The sequence below is a fragment of the Phocoena phocoena genome, chromosome 11 (assembly GCF_963924675.1).
Source record: "Phocoena phocoena chromosome 11, mPhoPho1.1, whole genome shotgun sequence".
In the NCBI taxonomy this organism is placed as follows: domain Eukaryota; kingdom Metazoa; phylum Chordata; class Mammalia; order Artiodactyla; family Phocoenidae; genus Phocoena; species Phocoena phocoena.
The window spans coordinates 16,120,923-16,139,378 of NC_089229.1; the positions used below are offsets into that span (position 1 = coordinate 16,120,923).

An 18,456-nucleotide genomic window follows, 5' to 3' on the forward strand; every position below is an offset into this window, starting at 1 on the left:
TAATTCCTTGTTCAAGACCTGTCTCCCCATTAGACTGTAATCAGAGATTGCATCAGAGATTGCATCTGCCTTTTTCATCACTGCACCTCTAGGGCCCAGCACTGCCAGCTAACAACCTTGTTGGGTCACTCAGTGTGAAAACTCCACGCACACAATAAATGATTGACTTATCCCTTGCTTAGGTGGTTTCTTCCTAGGGTCAAGGGTTCCTTTGGGAGAGGAGGAACCCTTATTCTGTGTTCCTCAATTCCCACACTTCCCTTCTGAATGAACTCAAAGGTACTCTAAGAAAATGCAAGCTGCAGAACCGCTAACCTCAGCACATCCACGATGTTGCAGGTAGCCTTTAACTCTCTGATATCATCATCTCGCACAGGAGCGCACAGCTTTCCCATCGTACTGATGACGTAGTTGGCCAGGGCTTGGATGTCGACAGCGCTGTGCTCAGCCTGCTGCCTAATGAGGTCTGTGTCCAAAACTTCACAGATCTGGTTGCGAAGCCGGTTGCCACCAGGAGTCAGAAAAGAGAGGAGAACCTATACAGGGAGAGGAAGGAAAAATTAACAGCATCCTTACATGAATAAAGGTTGTCATTTCTAATTTCAGTGTCTAGATGACCAAGCTCCCTGTCCATATTTTAATGCCCCAGATGCCACAGAAGTTTGCATCAAGTGGTGGATCAGAGGAGCACTCCAGGGTCCTGACTCTAAAAAGAAAGCTCTGTCTTCTGAATGAAAGCCTCCCCTCCCCTCCCATGGGAAGTTACTAACACTATCGGAATGAAAACAACTGGCAAGGAAGCAATACTATTGAAAGAACTTCAAAAAGTTTACAAAGAAACCGTGCAAAGACAAGTTGCAGATCATGGCTCCAAAAGAACCCTTTAAAGAAGGGCGAATAGAAACATCCCCATGGGCTCTATTAGTATAATATATTTACATGTGAAATAATACATATTATATGAGCAACGTATATTGTGTATTCACTACACAGCAGACACTGTACTTATAGACACAGCATGTGGTTAGGAGAACAAGCTCTGAGCCGGAGTGCCTCAGTTCAAATCCCTTCCACCCCTCAAAGCTGCGTGACCTTGGGTGAGTCAGGGAATTTGGTTTCTTTATATAAGATAATAACAGGCATAACTACCTCACAGCATTATAGTAAGGATAGATGAATAATCTAGTGCTTGGCACAGAGCAAGTGTCTTGTAAAAGTTAGCTATGACTATCATCTGATTTAATTCTCACAACTACTCCAGAGACAGACTTAAGAAGAGAGAGCCTGTCACTAAAGCAGGTCTATCTAACTCAGGCTCTGTGCTCTGAAGCACCACAGCCACTGCCCTACATGCTAAGCATTGGCTTGAGTTCCTGCCGCTGCCCTGTTTTCCCAGCCTGCACCCCATTCCAGGAGGTGCAGGAAAAAACCCTTTCGGTGACTGAACTGGCTCAGTGTTTCAAAAGAGTCTCCAATACTCTCTGCAGGACATGAAAACAGCCTTTGGGGGGAAAATTACTAATTAATACAGACAATATCAACTTGCCTCTCTGATTTCTTCAAACAGTTTGATGGCGTGTTCATACTCAGGGGGCTCAGCGTTCAGTTCTGATTCCAAGACGTCCCAGAAGGCCTGGTGGACAATGTGCCTCACTCTACCGGCCAAGCTACAGGAATGAAATGGATCGATTTTAAAATAAGCACTATTTTTCCTGATTATAAAAGAAAGATGCTTATTGTAGAAATCTTAGAAAATGCAGAAAAACAGAGAATAAAAATTGTTCATAATCCTATTATTAATCTTTTGATGTATTTGACATATGTTCGATGAATGCATTGTTTTAATATAATTGTTTTAATACTGAGTCTGTACAATATTATTTCATTTAATACTCTGTCTTAAGTGTCTCCCCTAGATTTTTTAAATGCTTCCTCCTTATAGCTTTTGATATGTTCATAAAATTTCGTCCTAAGGAGATACCATAATTTACCTAGCTACTCTTCTACACAGACTTTTAGACTTGGTCTAGATTTTGGGGATGAGATGGCAAAATTGCTCTTTCCTTAACAGCTGAAGTTTCATGGCATGGAACAGAACAGATTGGCCCATGGAGACATGCATTTGATTGCCTGCCAGCTTCAGCTTAGATGTCCCATTTAAAGTTGGCCAGACCAAAACTGCTGAAATAGGAGCCTTCCTAGGAAAAGCTAACAATAGAGTAAGTGGCCACCTTGCTTTACCCTGTACGTCAATGCCCTAAAATAGGCGTATGTTAAAACACACAGGGACCTCTCTGGTGATCCAATGGTAAAGAATCCGCCTTCCAGTACAGGGTTCGCAGGTTCAATCCCTGGTCGGGGAACTAAGATGACAGACGCCGCAGGGCAGCTCAGCCCACACGCCACAGCTACTGAGCTTGCGTGCCTCAACTAGAGCCTGTGAGCCACAAACTACAGAGCCCACCCGCCACAACTAAAGAGAAGCCCGTGCACCGCAACAAAAGATCCTGCATGCCTCAACGAAGATCCTGTGTGCCACAACTAAGACCTGACGCAGCCATAAAAATAAATAAATTTTAAAATAGATAAATAGATAAAACACACATTCCTACTGAACTCCTACACCATTCTGCAACAGCTTTTAGAAAAGCGCGTATTTCCCTGAACTGTAATTACCTGCAAGTCTCTATCCCACACAGGGCTATACACCTCTCTCAGGTAGAGGTCACTTCTTCTAGGTACCTGCCACTGTACCTAGCATAACACTTGTCATTTACTGAGGGTTCACTGAATGCATGGTGAATGAATTAATAATTTGATAGTTAAGCATATCTCCTAATTTTTCTTTTAAAGTACAAATAGCTAAATATACAATAATGCTATGAGAAGTGAAAATTAGCTTTCTGAGGAGTATGAGTTAAAACTGTTTCCGTAACTGCAAATACTATATTCTACTCAGCCACTTTAAATGTGAAAACTTATTCTAGTTGCCTGAATAGATTTATTCAACATAAATGCCATTTCCAATGTTTGAGACTCTCTTGAGCAATTACAGAACAATTAGAAAGACAAACATTGCTGGGACAGACTTTTGCTCTGAACTTTACAAGCCTCATGTACTTGGCCTGAATGCACCAACTAGGAGTGAGCTAGAACAACTTCATAGCTCCTTGAGGGATGTCGGAGTTTAAGTTTTCCCAAAGGCTACAAGCTTTTTAATTTTGGGGAGTGGAAGAGGTAGGGACGAAGGGGTGGAGATGAAATCAGTCAAATCATTTATAAGCATTCCTACCTGGTCTCAGAAATCTGACTTATTTTACCAAGTGTTTCCCCCAACTTGGTAAAATATGAGAGTTGGCCATATTTTAAAGAGTAACAAGAGACAGTGCTTTGAGAGCTATCACCCTGTCTCCTTATTTGTCACAAATAATAAACGCTTATGCTTTGATAAAAAAAAGAAAAAAAAGTAAAGACTTGGTCATTGTGGAGGGTCATCTGAAAAATCAGCAGCTAACGATACGCTATTTCACTTTTAAACAAAGGTAATGTGTCCCAACTCTACATGTTGTTTCCCTTGCTCACATTTTCTAGCCGTGGCAGAAAATGAAGAGAAGGGGAATTCGTATCTTCCACAGTATCAAAGTACTTACATGCAAGGCACTTATATGCCCAGGAGCATGCATTTAGAGTGAGTGTTGTGGAGAATGCTGAGGCTCAGATATGGTCACAGCAGAGCCAGGATTCAAACCCTGGAGTCTGTCTGAACCTAAAGGGCCTTCATTCAGCCTGTATTTGCAACTTTTGAATTTAAAGCACAAACACTCCCAATTTGTCTTTTCTGTACTTCATAAAACATACTTATTTTAACTTCAAAAATTCATTTTTATTAGTCAATAAATGTTTATTCAAAATTCAATATGTGGTAGGCCCTGTTTCAGGTGCTTGGGTGTAGTGAAAAGAAAGCCTCTGCTCTCAAAAAGCTTACATGTTAGCAGAGACAGAAGAAAAACACACTGAAAGGGAGTAAGACAATTTCAGAGCCACAAGGAAGGCAGAGGAAGACAATGTGGTCCACAGTGACGAAGAGGTGCAGATTTGACATGGTGGTTGAAGAAAGCTTCTCTAAGACAGTAAGCGACCTTAGAGCTGAGACCCAAATGGGGAAAAGAAAGCAGCTGGTGAAGATCTATTGGAAAAACATTAAAAAAGAAGGAAGGGGCTTCCCTGGTGGCGCAGTGGTTGAGAGTCGGCCTGCCGATGCAGGGGACGCGGGTTCGTGCCCCGGTCCGGGAAGATCCCACATGCCGCGGAGCGGCTGGGCCCGTGAGCCATGGCCGCTGAGCCTGTGCATCCGGAGCCTGTGCTCTGCAACGGGAGAGGCCACAACAGTGAGAGGCCCGCATACCGCAAAAAAAAAAAAAAAAAAGAAGGAAGAAGGTCCAAGTCCCTGGGACGGGATCAAGCTGGTGTACTCCAGGATCAGCAAGGAAGCTTCAGTGTGGCTGAAGCACAGCAAGCAGGAGGAAAAGGAGGAAGAGACATGGTCAGTGAAGGGGAGCCTTGCTCGTCATACTAAAGAGTTTGCATTTTTATTCTAAGTGTAATAGAACCATTGAAGGGTTCTATAAGCAAAGACATGATCTAATCTGATTTACCCATTAGAAAGATCACTGTGGCTACCTGTGGATGTGGAGGATGGACGATGCAGGAGCTAAGGATGGAGACTGGGCAACTAGTTAGGACACAAAGAGTCCAGGTCAGAGACGATGGTGGCCTGGCCTGGGGGTGTAAGCAGCACAGCTGATATAAAGGATCGTGGTGAAATGCAGTCACTATAGAAAACCAAACAGATAAACCTACTTTGGCCAGTAATCCTAAAAAGTATTAGTGATTATTATAAACAACATCCCCAGGAGGGAGACTATGATCCATATTTTAAAGAAGGAAAATTACTGTGTTTACTATTTTCCTGCTTTAAAACAAGAAAAGTTCTGAATGGAATCAAATATTATATGTTGTCTTAATTGACAGAGAGAATGCCTCCCAATTTATGAATGGCACTGTGAGTTTTAAGATTCAGTGCCGTTATCCAGGAGTCAATTTTTTTTTTTTTTTCCGGTACGCGGGCCTCTCACTGTTGTGGCCTCTCCCATTGCGGAGCACAGGCTCCGGACGCGCAGGCTCAGCGGCCATGGCTCACGAGCCCAGCCGCTCCGCGGCACATGGGATCCTCGCGGACCGGGGAACGAACCTGCATCCCCCGCATCGGCAGGCGGACTCTCAACCACTGCTCCACCAGGGAAGCCCCCATGAGCCAATTTTGCCTCTAAAGACTACCTGCAGTAATGGCTGCAAGACTTTTCTCCTCTTTGTCCCAGGGGACCTGTGAGCCACTAAAACCAGAAAGACTGAGATAGGATATAAGGGCATGGCTCTAACTAGAGATCCCTTGGGCATGAGGTTAACCAGGGGTGCCTATGTAGCTGTGATTCCTCCCTCCAAGGCTTCTGGATCACCTCTTACCACTTTGGCAGCTCAGCTGCATTTACTTATCTTTCACAACCTGAATATTCGTTTTTAATAAGTCAGGCTGCAAATATTTCTTGAGCAGGTACTACATGTCAGGCAATCTGCTAGGCAATAAGGACAGAGCAAACAATATAGACATAGTTTCTCCGTTAATGGGGCTTTTGGTCAAGTGGGAAAGACAGACTTTGAACCTAAAATTATAAAACATCTTAACATGAGGGAGGTAGAGGGGGCTATAGGAGTCTTTAGAAGGGGATTTAATGTAGTCTAGTGAGCTCAGGAATGTCAGGAAAAGCTTCCTTCAGGAAGAGACATATAAGCTGAATTCTAAAGATTATAATTAACATATACCCTAGAGGAATGGTTTTAAAAACAACTATAAGACCTTGTTAGAGAACTAAATACTGTTAACTCCCAGTGGATATTATATGAGACTGTCCAGGAATCAGTGTGAAAGTCTGTGTTTGCAGTACACACACACACACACACACAGAGTCTGCAGCACAGGTTATGCACAACACATGCCTCCAGGTTACCTGTTCTCAGGGAGGGCATCTTGTTTCAATTGGAAGTTCTCATTTACAGCAATCTCATGAGCAAGAGTCATGTTTGATAAGTTCCTTGCTGCAGCCATCACTTCATCAAATGTTACAACCCTGGGAGGGCTTGTTGCTGAAAGGAAGACAAAAACCAGTTAATGCTCTGGAAGGAGTTGTCATCCAATGAAGCCTCCTGATGCACACAGGTTTTAAGTTACTCCAACATATATTTTCAGTAAGAAGAATATATATCAAAATAGATCAATTCCCCCACTTAATACTTAAGGCTCCAAAAATTTAAGAACTCCTTTGATAGCTTCAGTTACTGTATTGAAAATAAATTGTCGGCCGCTCTCGCCTTCTGAGATAGCCCACGCTCTGTCTGTGGAGTGTGTTTCTCTCTAAATAAATCCACTTCTTACCTATCACTTTGTCTCTCACTGAATTCTTTCTGCCATGTGACATCAAGAACCTGAGCTTCATTAAATCCTGAAACCAGATACTGAAACCCCCGCCAGGTGGGAGAAGTTAACTATATGCTGCCACCACACTCAGACCCAGGACCAGTTGGAACCAGAAGGTTGATGCTGCTGACCCCCACGCACCTCACCACCAGCCAATCAGAAGAAAGCCCACGAGCTGATCACGTCCTCCTCTTTGAACCATTACTATAAAACTCCTCACTAACCCCTCCAGGTCAGGACACTCCGTTTTGAGAGCATTAGCCCTCTGTGGCCCCTTTGCTTGGCAAAGCAATAAAACTATTCTTTACAACTTCAAAAACAAAAGAAAGAAAATAAATTGTCAAATGTTTCTGAGAAAATTTTATTAATATAGCCTATTATAAGTTATTTTTAAAAATTAAATCACCTCATTTTTTAGCGAATATTGATATCTGCATTTATTACATGTACTCTACAGGAAATTGATGACTACTTTTTATTCTGTAATTCATAACTCCCATTAATTTAAGCAGACTCAAAATGAACTGATTTTTTAAAACTATAATTTTGAAAAGTATATGCCGTATAGCACAATTCTAAGTTTTGCTAATTGGGAGTTATCATTTGACTTCGCTGAAGCAAAACTTACCTCCTCATAGGACTGTCCTGAGGTGACTAAACAAGATAATTTAAGTAAAGAACATGGTAAGAACTCAATAATTGTAGATAATTAAAATAAAATAAATCTGATAAGCTGATAATCTACTTCTCAGTAGGAAACAGTGGGTAAAGAATTATTTTAGTTATCTGTAAAGATTATTCAAAAAATTACTCTAACAAGTCATGTCTTTTTGAAATCGTTGTTGGAACTCTTGGCTTCTGTTAATTAAAAATCACTACCTCAAACAACAATCCTGACTGGCAATACTTTGCTACCTAAAATAATTTATTTTAAAAAAAATTTTTGGCTGTGCCACGCGGCATATAAGATCTTAATTCCCAGACCAGGGATCGAAACTGCACCCCCTGCATTGGAAGCGCGGAGCCTTAACGACTGGACTGCCAGGGAAGTCCTTAAAATAATTTTAGAAATAAGAAGAGGAGGAGGTAGTGGAGAAGGTGGAGATGGAAGAGGAAGAAGAGGAGGAGCAAGGAATGCTGATATACAATTAGTAAAACCCTTCTTCAGGACACCTAGGTACCCTGCTGGAGACATCAACTCCATGTATAGTAATAAAGAGTGAGAAAAAGCACTGAAAGCTGGAGGGCTGCTAATAAATTCTTCTGCCAATTCTCTTTCCCATTAAGATTCTCCTTAAAACCATCTGTATCCTTTGGTCCAGCAATCCAATTATATCCAAAGGAATTCCTAGAAAGGCTTTATGCACCATGATGTTCATAAAGCACTATTTGTAACAGCAAAAAAAAAAAAGGAAATGAACTAAATGCCCAATGATGAATCAGAGGTTAAATAAATTGATGGTATTTTCACTTGGTAAAGTAGTAAGCAGTCATAAAAACGTTTAAAAAAAAACATTATCATGAGTAAATATTTTAGTTATAATAGTAAGTGAAAAAAGTCCACATACATATACAAATGTATATCTATGTGCAGTATGAAGATATGACAAAGCACTATCACCTGTCATCTTTGGGTGACATTATAGGCGATAATTTCTTTTCTTTCTACTTATCTACCTTTCCATTTTTTTAAATGAGAATGTACTAATTTAGAATAAATACACGACAGATGAATGGATAAAGAAGATATGGCACATATATACAATGGAATATTACTCAGCCATAAAAAGAAACAAAATTGAGTTATTTGTAGTGAGGTGGATGGACCTATATATAGTCTGTCATACAGCGTGAAGTAAGTCAGAAAGAGAAAAACAAATACCGTATGCTAACACATATATATGGAATCTAAAAAAAAAAAAATGGTCATGAGGAACCTAGGGGCAAGACAGGAATAAAGATGCAGACCTACTAGAGAACAGACTTGAGGACACTGGGAGGGGAAAGGGTAAGCTGGGACAAAGTGAGAGAGTGGCATGGACATATATACACTATCAAATGTAAAACAGATAGCTAGTGGGAAGCAGCCGCATAGCACAGGGAGATCAGCTAGGTGGTTTGTGACCACCTAGAGGGGTGGGATAGGGAAGGTGGGAGGGAGGGAGACGCAAGAGGGAAGAGATATGGGAACATATGTATATGTATAACTGATTCACTTTGTTATAAAGCAGAAACTAACACACCATTGTAATGCAATTATACTCCAATAAAGATGTTAAAATAAATAAATAAATAAATACAAATGAACAAACTTTTTCTGAAGTGGGTATTTGATCATATTAAATGCTAGTTGCTTCTCTCTGCATTTGCTTGGGCAGCTTAAGGAGTTATGTTTCCCATACAAAATGTCAATTAAAAAGCTAAAAAAAAAAAAAAAAAGACAAACACATGGCTTCACACATTTCTAGCTTCCACACACAAAAAAGGAAAAAGACATCTCCCTTCACCATGGCACTCTTTTCATTCCTTCTCATACTCCTGGTGCAGTAATTCTCCTCGTGGGCACTTCTCTGGGGTTATTTGCACAACAGTTTTTGAAATCAGTAGGAAACCCTTTAGATTATTTCATTTCCTGCCTGACCCTTGAGTTGGGGCAAGTTTCATTCCATGTAAACAAGAAAGGACCGATTTGAATTTACCCTTGAATGTGGCTCAAAAAATGATCTCAAGAGGGAGTAGCTTTCTGCTAATTGAGAGAGAAGACAGGTGGGGTTGGGAGACCTGATTTATAGCCAAACCAAAGCAGATCAGAGACAATGATGAAAATAAAAATGGGCAGATTGTAAACATCAATGGCAATTTATTGCTGAGAGCGTGTACAAGACAGCTGCAGGGCCCTGGCAGTGCCATTCCAGTACATCTAGAAGGGGAAAGTCAGTACTTTGCTCTCATTCATTTCCGAGTTTTAAAATCCAACATGTGTGTCTAGAACCACCTCCACTCCCCATTGGCTTACAAGCAGGAGAGCTGGATTTGCTAGAAGAGTCACTTGTAAAGCTCTGCCTGGAGCAGTCATAGTCACTGAGCGAAGCCATGCTTTCGGAAAACCGGGAAGAGTCTGAATCACTTGGCTGGTCCTCGCCCACACACTGCTTCTCACCATTGAAGGGCATTTTGTGTCACTGGAGTGCGGGTAAAGAGACAGCACCTGCACAGACAAACAGACCCTGTGTCAACGTTCTGCGGTACTCCCTCCAGTGGTGCTGGTGCTTCGTTCAATGTAGAAAGCCGTGTCGCATGTGTCACAGCACTGGAAAAGCCCCCAGAAGATGACCTCCTTCCTCCCATGGCACCCGGGCCAGGCTATCACTAGGCCTGCAAGACTGCCTTCCAGAAAGGGATTCCACAGCCAAGGTGTGAGCTCACACAGGACATACTTGGTGTGAACGTGGAGCAGCCCCCAGCAATAAAGCATCCTCAAAAAACAATGCGCAGAGCACACACTCTCTCCTCCTGAGGGTGCTAAAGCATGGGAGGGTAAGAGTGAGAGTGTGGGGCTCTGGGTTTGAAGCTTGTTCTGTCTTTTGACATGTGACCTTGGAGAAGTCACTTAACTCCCTACCTCATGAGTCAAGCTGGGCTGAAAGACTAACCTCACAGGGTTGCTTGAAGATGAAACAGGATTAATCTTATTAAAGTGTTTAGCACAGCATTCAAATGTTTGCTATTATTATTGTTCCTCTGTCTTTGTCTTAAATAAAATATTTTTGAAATCAGCCTTTTTAGTTGTCTGTGAGCCTCCTAGGGAAAGAGGAAGACTAATTAAAATTTCTGGCCAGCAAGTATATAGGTTTTTCTCCTCCATTTTCCCATGAACTGTCACGCTATGAAGAGTAAGGCCTGGTATTTCGATTGTGCTTTAGACAGTACCTACTGCCATCCAATGAACAAACAGGCACAAAAGATCCTGATTCACAGGCTGGGGGGAGAACAGACACTAGGAGACATACTGTGCCATAAAACCAGTCCCTGGACTCTATATCCACGGCTGTTTCTGGGACATCAGATTGCTTCCCAGGGAAGGGCAGGGCAGTTGGGCCCAGTCAGCCACTGGAAGGGAGATCCTGGGTACCCAGGACGCTCAGGCCTGATCCCAGGATCCTCAGCCAGGCCTGGGAGGAAGCTGGCCCTGATATGAGTGTGGTGATAGCTGACACTGAGGGGAAACCTGGGCCCGAGGAGAAAGGCACCTCAAATCCTGAACAGATGGTAATGATAGTAAGGGTTCACTGAGTCTCTTTAAACCTGAGCCAGCAATGAGATACTCAGAGCTTTTAAAGCTATCAGAACGGGAAACCACAACTACCCATGGAATGCCTGGAAATGCCTGCAGTTTCTTCAATGATTCCTTTGATGTGTATTAAGTGCCTACTATGCACCAGGCACTGGGAAAAGTTAACAGTGAACAAAATACACAGGGCCATCCTCTCATGGCTCTCAAGTCCAGTTACCTAAAACTGCGTGTGCCAGATGCTAGAGGACAAGGAACGGGAAACCAAGGCATTGCTGAGGAAGCACGCGAAAGGAGAGGCAGGGTTGGGACCAAGGTAGGGGGATCGAGCCTTTGCTGAGAGAAACAGTGCTATTCTTTATCCTTCGGGTGATGACAGAGAAATGGATGGGCCTGAGAGGGACTTACTAAAGGTCAAAAGCCAAGGGCACTTGCCCCTGGCCTCACCTAAACAACCTCTCCAGTCCTGCCACTTGTAGAAATGCACCCGTGCTCAGCCTACCACTTTCGCAAACAGAAAACCACCAACTTGGAGGCTGCCTCTGCAAACCGAAGGGCAGGGAGTGGGGACGAGCTGCCAGGAAGCTCCCCAGTAGATACACTCGCCTTCTCCTAAAGCCCAGAAGCCAACCATCTCGGACACAGACTGAGGGCCGACCCCTGGCATCCTCGGCGGTGAACTCACCTCCTTTACCGCAGGCAAACTAGATTCTCCTTGAGCGTTAACTCCCATCTGCTGGAAGGGGGACAGGTGGGGGTGAGGATAGAGGACAGAAGAAAGGGGTCTGCTCCAACCCTTCCAATTCCACCAAACCCCAGATCCCAACTGGTGCGCTTACCCTTCCCTCTAGGCTTCTCTCTTCGCCAACATTTTACTTCTCACTGATGGCATTTCTCGAAAATGCTAGCTTCTCCAGGAAGCCTTCCCTCTACGCCGTGGCCAGAGCTAAGGGCACTCTTCTTTGTACACCTGCAGCACATTTCTTGTATCTGCACAATAGCACTTAGACCCTTGTAGCTATTTTCCTCCTGTGGCTACTTCCGACTCTCCTTAATAGGCAGGACCTGTGTCTCGTCCCACCATCATCAGTGTCAAGTATGTGACAAATATTCATTTGGTGTTAGCTGAATGGGAATCACTGAATCCCATCTGGTACAGCTGCAGCCAGAACATTTGCAAACTGATTATCACTTCACATTTACAGGCCTGCTGCTGTCAAGGTTCAAGGTCTGGAGCAGAGTACCTACCACCTCAACCTGCTTTATCAGGCTTAAGACTCAATATTCCCTGGTCCTGTCACACTCTTACTAGAATATCTTAAACTCTGTTTCCATTTTATTATTTCTTTCATTCATTCAACTGTAACAACTGTGCTGTGATGCTCTGCCCTCAATTTCTCTTCACTTTGGCTATTTTTCCAAGTAAGAGTGAATAAGAGCTTCCATCCATTGGAATTTATGAACTGGGTTAATAGCTATAACTATCCACTTCACTTTTCTACTCCAGCTGAACAGCACACTTCATAGGTTTCTTAACTGTGTCTAACAAGGCAGCTAAGTACAAAGATTAAAAAAAATAAAAAGCTCTAGGTTAGGAGGCAGAAGTCCTGGGTGTGAGGCCTGGGTCTGTTGTTGATTTGCTGCGTGACTTTATCCACATCGAGTCTGCTCTCTTCACCTCATTTTTCTGAGGGGGCTGGGCCAGCTACCAGGTGTCTTTTAGTGAGGAATTGCTAACATGCTATAAACCCAGAGTTCCATGAGGCATCACTAGAAGCTCTGAGAAATTAAATACGCTCATGGCAGACATACTTAATAACATGCAACTACGCTTTCTTCCAACAATTCACTGGAGGTAGAGTTTCTGGCACAGGGGATGTAACGGAAAATGTAAAAGCATCAAAATGTTTAGAAACTCTTGTTTAGTTAAGCCTCCACATTACATCTGGGTTTTAGTGGATCCAAGCAGAAACTTTTCTTTGAGGCCAAAATGCACACTATTACTCTATCAAGAAATCGCCTGCGTCCTCATATTAATAATACCTAACTCACAGGGTTGGTGTGAGATTTCATTCAGTCAATCTATGTAGAGTGCTTGGAACAGTGTCTGACACAGAGTAAACAGGATACAGATGTTTGCTATTGTTAGTATTATTTGCTTTAGTAGTTGTTATTATCATCATTTCAGTCATTAAAAACTCTAGAGGGAAGAACAGCTCTATTCCATGATGATAAAAGCATGTTACCCTACAGATAACAAAGACTGGTATTTAACCTAGGACAGAATTCTTGCATTTGTTTGAAATACAAAAATCAAAAGCAAATGGCCCATCATGGTGTAAACAGTTTTCTGTAAGTTCCTTCACACTTGCTCTTACCTTTCTTGCTCTCTGGTTTCCATACAGGTCATCTGGGGACAAAGCTACTTGACTCAAAGACACTGACGGTAATTAGACTGTTTTTAAAGCTATTTTGGATTCTCTCTTAGAATAGTGATAATGAAAACAGGTTGTTTCTTTAAGAAAGGTAATGTTTCTCATACTGACAAACCTAGATTTACTTAACCTTCACCATTGAGACTCACAAACAAACCAAACAACTTTCCAGGAACACCACTTCTCATCCTACCTGGGAGGATTTACTCACTGGCCAAATGTAAAGTCAATGTGAAGAGAGAAGATAACGCCAAAACAAAGCCTCCAACACTCCAGTGAGTCACTATTCAAAGAGAATAATCACATTTTTCATTGTACTGTTCCACATTTTATAATAATAAAGGCAGTATTATGTCATTCTTTCCAAGGTCAATGACTGGGAGGCAGCAGGCACCTGAATACTTATTGTTGAATGAATGGCAGTATGACCACTGACATTTTAGAGAGGAGGGTACAGGTACAGAGACCTGAAGGGGCTAGTCCTGTGTTCCAGCACATATGGAGCAGAGATCAGTTTTTAATTTGCCAGTGATCCTCAGGCTGCATCCGGATTACCGACTTTACTTCCTTATTTCCTTTCTGCAGCAAACTCTATCTGCAAATGATCCTGCACTGGTTCAGGATTGCAAAGATCCACCAGTGACAATGCACATGTCACCGAAGCAGTTAGAACACTGGCTCTGGAGCCAGATGGACTGGTTCCTTGATCTCGACTCGAGATATTTACTGACTGGAGACAGGGAACTTACCATTTATGAATTGGGGACAATACTATTATCTACCTTGTAGAATTGTTGTGAAGATTAATTGAAATAGTCTATGTCAAGTACTTAAACACCTACTAAGTGCTCCACAGATATCAATTATTATTTTATTCTTATTAGAGGAAGTCATGAATTTAAAAAAATATCAATGTCATAAAAAACAAAGAAAGGTTGAGGATATGTTCCAGATGAAAGAGGACCTGACAACCGACTGCAATAGATGATCCTAGATTGCATCCTGTACCAAAGAAAAAAATGCTATAAAGAACGTTATTAGGGCTTCCCTGGTGGCGCAGTGGTTGAGAGTCTGCCTGCAGATGTAGGGGACACGGGTTCGTGCCCCGGTCAGAGAAGATCCCACATGCCACGGAGCGGCTGGGCCTGTGAGCCATGGCCGCTGAGCCTGCGTGTCCAGAGCCTGTGCTCTGCAACGGGAGAGGCCACAGCAGTGAGAAGCCCGCGTACGTACCGCAAAAAAAAAAAAAAAAAAAACATTATTATATCAATTGACAACACGGTTACAATACTTGAATCTACTGTCTGTATTACAATGTTAAATTTACTGAAGTTGATAAATGTGCTGTAATTGTGCATTTAGGAAAAAAGGCCGGCGATATATGCAACTTTCTCTCCAACGAGAGAGAAAAAGACAAAACAATAAAGCCTATGGAGCAAAAGGTTAATAGGTGAATATGAGTAAAATGTAGACAACAGGGAGTTCTTTGTACTGTTCTTGCAACTTTTTCTGTAAGTTTGAAATTATTTCCAAGCAAAAGGTTAAAAGAGAAGAAGTACTGAACCAAAAGTTCAAGTCTAATTCAGAACAGCCCAGCCTCCTGTAGTTTTCAGATCTTGATTGTTCCCACCACTACAATAGCTTAGATCCACTCTATTACAGAAACTCTTCTAGACAGTCAAACCCATCCCAATGTCCTTCTTGAACAGTGCCTAGTGAATAAAACAGGAAATCGTCCAGAGCCCTTCTGAAAAGGCAAAAGAAATCATCATTTTTAAGAGTTCTTCTCCAGGTGGGTTTCCTTTTCTTAAGAAGTTTCCTGGCAGTGGTTTATAACCCCTCTGTGATCTGGCCTCTGCCCACTTCATTCTGTTACCACTCTCTCCCTAATCCTTCATGCTCTAGACACAATGGCCTTCTTTGGGCTCCTCAGACATGCCAAACTTCCTCCTTTGGAGCACTTGTACCTGCTTTTCTCTTCCAATGGGATGTTCTTCTCCCTGATCTCTGTGTGGTTGGAGCCTTGTTGTCATTCAGATTTGAAAGCAAATGTTACAACTTCAAAGTGACCTTCCTTAATATCTCCACTAATTCCATTTAAATTCGTCATCTTAGAGCTTAGAACACCGCATGGGATAGAGAAGGAGCTCAGTGAGCATCACTGATGAACAAATTAAGCCACGTTCTATTCAAAAGACAACTTGGGCCGCCCTTCTCCTCTGCCTCACTCACACTGCTCATATTCCCATTATGCAGTCATTTAAAGTACGATAGTTGTTTTCTGCAAATCTGCCTTGCCACTAAATTATAAGCTCCTTGTGAGAAGAAGCTACATCTCCCTTCTCCAATTCCCAGTGCAAATTAACAAAGACTCACAGTCCCAGAGCTTAGAGAAACTTTTACATTGTGCCTTTCCAACCTCCTGATGCTAACTGATAGCAAATAATAACAATCGGAGTTAACAGTTATTGAATACTTACCATGGCTCGGCCCCCATGATAAGTGCTTAAAATGTTTTATCTTCTTGAATCTTCATCATAACCTTGTTAGCTAAGGTATCATCATTATCCCTGTTTTACCGATAAGAACCTGAGGCTCAGAGAGGTTAAGTTATTTGCTCGAGGGTTCATTGCAGCGGCAGGGGCACAACTCTAATCCAGGCAGTGGATCCTTAAAGCCTGTGCTCTTTACCACTCTAGGATGGCTGCAGAAAATTTGGTGTACTGCTCATTCTTTCCTCTCCCACTCTGCCATCGATCTACGCACTACCATGTGGACACTTGCACATGTGGTAACAAGCTGACCTTACCCCCGGGGTGTCTGCTTAAGTGCTATGCCGTGAAGGGCATCACTGAAAGAGTCCATTGACCAAACTTATTCTCAACCACCCCACTAGACTGACTGAAAATCCTCTATCAGGGAGCCATTCTTTATGCACTGCAAAATCCCTTCTTAAAACCCAAATATTATCAAAAGGGTTAATTGCTTATAGCTAGCATGAGTCAAAAGCATTTTGAAGTGAATTATTCAGATTATCCAGCAGGGCCCTGAGGAATGGAACCCATTCAATTAAGGTTAGGTCATGAAAAGAGAAAATTTCAAGAAATATCTAGCGGGTATCATTCTTCAAGACCAGATCAAGGTCAGCTGCAAAGACAAGCATTCATATATTTGTAGTAAAGGGCAGGGAGTCAGAGGAGTAGGACTGGGCTCTGAAGAAAACACTGCAGGTGATAAGGAAAAATCTTCATCTTCTGCGAAGTGCTGCTTTAGAACCAGTCCTAAAGAGCAGCAGCGCTTAAAAAGTTATTCACACGCAGCAAAGCAAAAACCACAGGGCAGAGAGGTAGGTGCCTGCTCCATTCAGCTAGAGAATACTGGTCTGCATCAAATTAGAGCCAACAAAGAGCTAGATAAAAGCCAACAAAGCCAGTCATTGTCTAAAAAAGCAGATGTTCACGCCACACATAACATTACAATGTCAGGGAGAAGGATTTCTAGGCACTTTTCACACTTGAAAACACTTCTTCTCCCACCCCTGGTTGGCCTGTTTTAGTACCTGTTTCCCCCTCTGGGCCCTCAACCCTCCACAAAATGGCACTGAAGCTGCTTCCACACACGACTGGGTATCTTCAGCTCTGGGCCACTTCAAGTCAGGCAAACTCCACGGGCTGCAAGGGTGATAGATGAAATCCCTGGAGGCAAGAGGAAAAGGCAGGCCGAGCGCCTCCTGCAGTGGGAACCACTGTCATAACCTCATTAAGTTTGCAGGTGGGACAGAGCAAGGTCTCTGACTGGGCTGGAGACCCACGGGACCCAGAGGATCTTGGGGGCCGAGGGGCCGACCGGGGACAAGGACAGCTTGTCTAGTTTCTTCAAGGTGAAAGTAACAGGATAACCATCGAAGACAGCATAAACTTTAGTCACTTGAGGGCCACTCTTCACGCCTGTTTCCACATTTCCATCCTCACCTGTGCTCTATCAAACACTTCTCTTTATCTGAACTAGATTTTTGCATTTAGATACACTTAGTTTGAAAGGAAACTTTATATCATTGTGAAGTCGCTCGGCTTAAGGGAACAGTTTTTCTTAATACTAACGAAAACACTTAACCACGTTCGTCCACGTGCCATCTCAAATCATCGCTGTGACCCGAAGTGGCGCCACACAGAGTAGCAGCCTTGGGAAGCACAAGCCAACCCTGACCGCCCCAGGGGTTCGAGCCCGGGCCTGGTGGGCATGTCCCGCCTCTTCCCCGCAACTGAGGGTACAGTCGTGGGGACGCATCGGCACACCCCTCGCCCACGTCCTCTGGGCGCCCCTCCCCTCCAGCAGCACGTTTCCTGTCAAAACAAACTCTTGGGGGAGGGGACGGCGTAGGCCGAGCCGAGCACCGAGGAAACCCGGGCAACAAACCCCAAACACACAGGTGGGGCCCCTCCCGGCCCCGACAGCGACTCAGTTCGCCCACCCGGGCAAGGGGTTGCAGGCGACAGGATGCCCGCTCCCGGAGCCCCGATGGTGGGAAGCCGCTCGCGGCGCGGTCGCTGGCACGGACCCAGGGGGATGTAAGCAGAGGCCAAGCGGCCCCGACCCTGGTGCCTTCAGGGCCCGAAGCCCGCGGCCGCTCCAACACCCACCGTGGCCACTCGGCGCCCGCGTCCCGCTCCCACGCGGGACAGCGGTTCGAGGTCAAACAAGGTGATGTGGCGGGTTGGGGGAGCAAGGAGCGGGCCTTTACCACCCCTGCCCCCGGGTCCCAAAACGGCGCTCCAAGGTGGGGCGGGGGAGACCCTCGGGCTGCCCGGGGGCGACGTGTCCCTCTCCGCCGGCCCGGGCCCATCGCCTCAGAGCCCGCGACCCCCTTCCCCGGGATGGTACGCACCGGCTCCGACGCGGCGACAGGCAGAGGAGAAAGGCGACTGAGTGAGCCCGGTTCGGGCGTCTCTGGGTGTTCCCTCGCCCAGCACGGTATAAACACCTCAGAAGCCCACGAGTCCAGCAACCCTCAGCCTCCCCGGCCCCCTCCTACCCCCACGCGGCATTTAAAGGACCGGGAGGGACTCTAGAGAGGCAGCCACGGCGTGGCCATCACGTAACCGGAGAGAGGGGGGAAGACGGCATCGGGGAGAAGGGGAAATCTAGGGCACTTCAGCTTCCATGTCCGAGCTCTGACAGATCTGACCTAATACAGGACA

The 18,456-nt window shown here is 44.1% G+C and overlaps 1 protein-coding gene across 1 annotated transcript in view; it reads right to left on the reverse strand.

The window, feature by feature from the left end:
• Positions 1–18,246, reverse strand: part of TCP11L2 (t-complex 11 like 2) — a 41,878-nt gene extending 23,632 nt beyond the window's left edge. The window contains exons 1-5 of the mRNA XM_065887585.1: positions 18,144–18,246; positions 9,549–9,740; positions 6,066–6,201; positions 1,547–1,667; positions 316–536 (exon numbers count right to left, since the gene is read on the reverse strand). Coding sequence (XP_065743657.1) covers positions 316–536; positions 1,547–1,667; positions 6,066–6,201; positions 9,549–9,705 — 635 coding nt within the window. The 5' untranslated portion in view covers positions 9,706–9,740; positions 18,144–18,246. The remainder of the gene's footprint in view (positions 1–315; positions 537–1,546; positions 1,668–6,065; positions 6,202–9,548; positions 9,741–18,143) is intronic.
• Between the last annotated feature and the right edge of the window lie 210 nt (positions 18,247–18,456).